Raw genomic sequence first — 6630 nt, forward strand, 5'->3', positions numbered from 1 at the left:
ATTCCTATCAAAACTTAAATAAATGAAAACAATTGGTGCAATATGTGGCAGACATTAAATGGGTCTGAAAATACTTTTTAGCAAAACTCTCTGATACCAAGGTAGGAATATGGCTACGACCCATTATTTGTTCAGTTTTTTATTAACACAAGACTGGCAGCTATTTGATTTCAGCCAGCAGTCAGCTATGTAATGATTCTGGTGTTATGTGTCATGTTGGAAATGTGCATGCAATATATTTGTCCCTTCTCTCACATATAGTATGTATGCAATAAAAATGTACGGCTAGAAATGACTAGATAAAGACTCAAGATATTCATATGTTGTTCCTCTGTCTGGCATTTTGATGGAGACGTTAACTTGTTTATTTCAGATAGATTAAGTGTAACAGAGGAATGTCAGATATCTAAATGTTCATCTAATATTATCTGCAGAAAGTCCTTGCTTGTACTGTTGCTGTGTTTGATTTAACTTCGGCATTTGCCTTTCAAATGGCAGTGGATCGTTTGGCTTTTTAAAGCAATGGGTTGTGGCCATTTAATTGATGTTGGAGAGTTGATGGTGTGGGAAACATGCACTGCTTGTGATTGAGTCGGCTTCGAACAGGTCAGCATAATTTGAGTTGGTTTCAATTAGAAAATCACCAACTCTTCAATATTAATGAAAGACGGAATAACTGGCCCAGCCCATTCGAATTGGTCAAGTGAATTAAAGTGCATATGGACATGTTAGGCTACAGTATCCGAAGAACCCCTCACTGAATTTTCAATGTTTAGTGGATCTCCATTATGTCGATCTATATAGGAACCTATCCACTTCTGTTACTCAAAATGTATCAGGGCCACAGCTTTCAAGTGTTTAGACTTTAATCAGTTGCTGTGAATGTGATTTAAATTTGCAACCCAAGTATAAATGGAGTCGACCATTACTCATATAGATTCATTGCTGGGATAAGATTGTAAATTCATTGTAACTGCTGAAGAAATAGGTGATATCCCTTAGGTATGAAAAAGGTGCTGACAGTCAGTTGGGGTTCTGGATCTTGCGCAATGGAGTGTAAAATCTGCAGAAGGTCTTTGGTGGTGAATTACATTTTATCTCTGGATGACGGCGGGAATAGAAACTGGACTTAAGCGTATTGAAGTTGTTGTTGAATCTGACAACTTGTTCAGTTATTTAAAGTATTTTGGCCAAGCCTGTAGCTTTGAAAAGCCGAGCAGTTTATCATTATTTGCCACTTGAGCATTTGTGCAGATTGGATGTTTGAATGTGATGCTTACCTTTGGGGAAAAGCCTTTGTCCGTGGAACTGAGACAAATAAAATACAGTGGCTGTGAATCGCAGCACAGATTTTCTGTTGATAATGGTGAGCTAAATAAATAACAGTGTTTAGCAAGTGAGGTTGCCAACCATGAAACACTGCTCTCCATACAACGCTTAGCTTATGCTGACCAAGTTAAGGCTGCTATCTGCATCAATTCCTCAACCATACCAATGCCACAGGCTGATTAGGTAAATTCCTCGCAGAAGAAATTAAATCTCTATGTAGGCTGGATTTCTAGGAATTATTTTCTAATTTCAGTAACACGACTTTACGCAACACGGTCACAAGATTACTTGAAAATCCCTGCTTCAGCAAATGCAAAAACAACAAAGCATTCTGGATTCAGTGGCCTGGGGGCTTACTCTGCCTAATCATTTGCTCCAGGCACTCAAGCAAGCAGATGCTACTGGAATATACCTATACCCCTGATCTGAAGGAGGTATCCAGAGATGGTGCTGGCTAGTTACTCCCTCACTGTTACCTCTTTATAGATGCTTTTATCTTTAATCCGGGTCTTGAGAGAGCGGCATGAAAATCTCTGTATCCCTGTCTTTCTCCCTGTATCTCTGTCTCTATCTCTCTGTCTCTGTCTCTGTCTCTCTGTCTTACTATCTCTGTCTCTCTGTCTCTGTCTCTCTATCCCCCTTTCTCTGTCTTACTCTCTGTCTTACTCTCTCTGTTTCAATCTCTGTCTCTCTCTCTCTGTCTCTCTCTCTCTGTCTCTCTGTCTTACTATCTCTGTCTCTGTCTCTCTGTCTCTGCCTCTCTATCTCCCTTTCTCTGTCTTACTCTCTGTCTTACTCTCTCTGTCTCAATCTCCGTCTCTGTTTCTCTCTCTCTCTCTCTCTCTCTCTCGCTCTCTGTCTCTCTCTCTCTCTCTGTCCCTCTTTCTCTTTCTCTCTTTCTCTTTCTCTCGGAGGCATCAGAAAAAAGTGACTAGGCTGATTACAGGCCTTAGGGGATCAAGTTTATGAAACAAATTTAACTTATTTTTGCTGGGGAATAGATTGAAAGGAGATATTATAACAGCTTTAAAATAATGAAAAGTGTAGATAAGGGAGAGATTCAACTTGGACAGCGAGCATAGGACTTGAGAACACAAGCACAGAATACACAAGCCTCATGAATGGAGAATAGAAGAAATGTTGTCTTCCGTGAAAGGATGTGTCCCAGAGAAGGGAGCTGATTCCAGATAAATTGATACATTCAAAAGGGAGCTGGATCGACATCTGCTGAGAAGGGTGATTGAGGATTATAGAGATACAGTGTGACGTCCAAAATCCGGAAACCTCGGGACTGAGGCTGTTCCGGATTCCGGCTATTTCTGGATTTCGGAACGTCTTTGCCTGGGCCGCGGGAGGTAGGTAGGATAGGGGAGGAGGGGGTCGGTCAGGCCGCCGGACGTCGGGAGGGGAGGGGTGTCGGGTGGTGAGAGGGGTCGGTCGTGGAGGTGGGGGGGGGGGTGGAGTGGAGGGTCAGTTGGCCAGAGATCGGGGGGGGGGTGGCCGGAGGTCGGGCCGATGCTGGGGGGAGGCCAGGGGAGGTCGGGCGGGTAGAGGTCAGGCGGCCGGAGGTCGGGGGAGGTCAGGCCAGAGGCTGGTGGAGATCGGGCGGCCGAGGCGGCAAAGTTCGCATTTCACAACATATTCCGGTTTCCGGACGACCCCGCCACGGATTCGAGAACATTCCGGAATTCCGGATTTTGGACGTCGCGCTGTATCACCAGTGTCTTTTTCAAGGAAGGTAGTGGAAGGAACTTTGTGTTCCTTAAGTAAGAGGATCCAAATAGGTTTTTGGAAGTGCCTGATCGAGTAACCACACATGGGAGGGAATTTTTCGGGGAGTCAGCGGGCGTGTTCAGTGGCAGGTCGGTTGGGGATTTTTTTTGTGATGGGGGTTGGGAATCCACTGTCATCCCACTGCCACGCTACTTTCCCAGATATCGGGTCTGTCAGCGTTCAACAGACACAACACGCAGCGGTGGTGAAGGCAATTTAGGCCATTATGACCTTGTTAACAGCCCATTAAACAGGATTTGGAGCTCACTGTACCATTTCACAAGGTTGCCCACGGGGTCTACACTGCTTGGGAATCACGTCAGATAAGGAGGTCGGGAATTTACCATGAGGCTATTTCTTTACTTGACAGCTGAAAATGTGCTTCCATCTCGCAGCTGTTCATTTCCAAGCTCCGAAGCTGTCGCTTACTGCATTTGGAAGTCAGATTGAGCTTTATGCAGGTTGCAAGTGTTTGGAGTAAACTTTCTATCCAGTGTCACCTCATTGGAGCAATCGCTGTCACCATTGACAGATCACTTCTCTCATCTCAAGTTCACCTGCTATCTATTACATCAGCATCGGTGCCCTTTATACTGTTTTACCTTGGTCCTCAGAATCCCACCACGATCAGCCCCAACACCAGCAACATCAGGCACACCAGCAGCACCAACAACAACACCAACCTTCTCCGCAATCAACTGATGCTGCACAGTACCAACATCACAAAGCACCCCTACAATGCCCAATCCATTCCTTTCACACTCATCACCATTGCCGGGGAGTACCGTTATGTCTCACCATTCACTGCAACTCACTGAGCCACTTGCAAAGGTGCACACACATTTGCTGAAGAACACCAAAGTGTTGAAAATAAAGATTTCAATGTTTGATAGCACATTAACAGAAACTTCACATGAACATTGCATAAAACACCCAAGTGCCTACTCTTGTGTGTTGTTAGTTGATATGATTGGACTAGGTTGAGTGTGAGCAGTGGCTAGTGAGATGGGGAAGTGATAATTTAGCTAGAGATGATGGGTGCAAGGTAAGTTGGTGTCAGGAAGGATGTGCAGGAGTAGAGTAGGGAAGGCAGAATTATGGTGATGTGATGAGTGACACAGCAGGATGAGGTTGAGTGTGGCTTTGCAGTAACGTTTTGTGATCCACGGAGATCATTGAACGGTTTGTGCCACTGCAACCAACTCCTCCTGACGACATCCTTGCTTGTGCCCTCCTGTGCAATGTGCAACCAGGCTGCGTTGGTCTCCTGAGGAGGTCTCTTCCGCCGACTGGAAGGGAAGAGAACCTCCCTGTGTGCTGTGACTCCCTCCATAAGCATCTGGAGGGAATCACGGCAGAGCCTGGGTGCAGCTGCGCTCGTCAGTGTTTGCAGCACCTCAATGCTGAAGAACGTTGACAGCACAACTGGTCCCTTTAAGGAAATCAGCTGATGACGTATCATCAGATTCGCTTCCTTCAATTGGCCAGGAAACTTGCCGGGTGAGTGTAACAAGCCCAATCAACGTAAAACCCTTCTACACAGCGGGATGGAGCGGGCAGCGAGGTTGGGACCTGCCACTGAACCCAGGGCGGGGGGGTGGGGGGGGGAAGAGAGAGAGAGACCACCAAGGTAGGAGAAATCACGGCCATGGACTCTGGATGGACCGGACACTTCATTTTCTGACACTTTCTCAGTGGGAGAAGTCTCCTTTATTATACCGGATACTCGAGGTTGTAAAGGAGAGAAACAAACTTTGCATTGTTAAGCCCACAAAGCTTGAGCCTTCCAGTAACTGGTTTAGACTTCTATATTGCTGCAAAATGCCAGTCCTCCTGACACTTGGATCCCGAGTTTAACTCCAGGTGGATTCCCCGCTCAGGCCTGAGTTAAAATTACAGTCGGGTCTCAATGATGTCATCAGGCCGCAACATGCACATGTACAGAAGGACCCTGCTGGCTCCGGACACGTCTCCTTGCTGCCTGCTCAGGAGAGCAGGTTAAAATTGCAGATGTTGCAGTCATAGTGGCTTTCAGACAGGTAAGAGCCAGGGCGGTTTTAACTGCCTACCTGCCACGTTTCTGCTCAGCGAGTTGGGTTAAAATCTCCCCCTTGAGGAGGGTGTTACCCATCAAGCAATCGGTTCTTATTGGTTATTAGTGTGAGGATATGGCTGCTGTCTTTTATCGGTTTGTGTAATTTGTAGTGTCAGCTGTGGCTCAGTGGGTAGCACATTCACCTCTGAGTCAGAAGGTTGTGGGTTCAAGACCCAATCCAGGGACTTGAGCACATAAATCCAGGTTGACACTCCAGTGCAGTGTTGAGGGAGCGCTGCACTGTCGGAGGTGCTGTCTTTCGGATGAGAAATTAAACCGAGGTCCCGTCTGCTCTCTCGGGTGGGTGTAAAAGATCTCATGGCACTATTTTGAAGAAGAGCAGGGGAGTTATCCCCAGTGTCCTGGCCAATATTTATCCCTCAATCATGATAACAAAAAGATTATCTGGTCATTATCACATTGCTGTTTGTGGGAGCTTGCTGTGCACAAATTGGCTGCCGCGTTTCCCACATTACAACAGTGACTACACTCCAAAATTACTTCAATGGCTGTAAAGTGCTTTGAGACGTCGGGTGGCCGTGAAAGGCGCTATATAAATCCAAGTCAATGGGCTCAATTTTCCCCAATGCCGTTCTTTTGCGTATTGCAAGAGTTGCGCCCATTTTGTTTGGCCCCAACTAAACCAAAAAAAAACGTGCAAGTTTCCCCGTTCTAATTTTTGAAATTGGCGCCACGCAGCCTGGCTTTAGCTTTGGGGGAGGAGGCGGGGAGGTGGAGTCTAATGTCTGCGCCAAAAAATCGATGCCCCCCCACCCTTTCTGCACATGTGCAAAAAAAACAAATGACTTTTTTTTACGTGGCTGCTATGGGTGCACCTGCCCAGTACACCTCCCGGTCTGCATTCGGCCATTTTTAAAGAGCCAGTTGTGTGTGAGAACTTTAATTCTCAGTGGAAAAATCGGAACTGCAATACAATTTGCAACACGGCTCAAGGACCAAGAATTTCTCAAGAAGAAGTGGAGGCCCTGGTTACTGTAATTGAGGCCAGATGGCACGAGCTGGACACCAGCAGAGGTCACACAAAAGTTTCACCAAAAGAAATGAAGAAACGCTGGAACCAACTTGCAGAAGATTACTGTGCACTGGTGACCACCCCGAGGTCTGGAGGCCAGTGCCAAAAGAAGCGGCAGGACCTTGGTCAAGTAGTTAGTGTAAGTAATATTTTCATTTATTCATTGGAATTGCAATTGAAAATGTGACGATCTGTATGTCCCACCCAGCAGAAAGACATCCTCTTTAAAAAGTTATATTTGTTCATCTTTTCAGAGGAAGGTGGCACACAACAAACAGGAAAGAACTCAAACAGGAGGAGGCCCGGCAAATCTGCACCCACTGACACCCTTGGAAGACAGGGTCGTTGCTTTGATGGGTCCTGCCTGGAGAAAAGCAACCACCACTGCACAAGCTGGGCC

At 46.3% G+C, this 6630-nt stretch overlaps 1 protein-coding gene across 1 annotated transcript in view; it reads left to right on the plus strand.

Moving 5' to 3' along the window:
* The window catches only part of LOC139228327 (WD repeat-containing protein 72-like), a 173712-nt gene extending 172017 nt beyond the window's left edge, over positions 1-1695 (plus strand). The window contains exon 18 of the mRNA XM_070859512.1: positions 1583-1695. Within this exon, the coding sequence (XP_070715613.1) occupies positions 1583-1695 (113 nt within the window). The remainder of the gene's footprint in view (positions 1-1582) is intronic.
* The last annotated feature ends 4935 nt before the right edge of the window (positions 1696-6630 follow it).

Source organism: Pristiophorus japonicus, chromosome 17 (genome assembly GCF_044704955.1).
Source record: "Pristiophorus japonicus isolate sPriJap1 chromosome 17, sPriJap1.hap1, whole genome shotgun sequence".
Taxonomy (NCBI): domain Eukaryota; kingdom Metazoa; phylum Chordata; class Chondrichthyes; family Pristiophoridae; genus Pristiophorus; species Pristiophorus japonicus.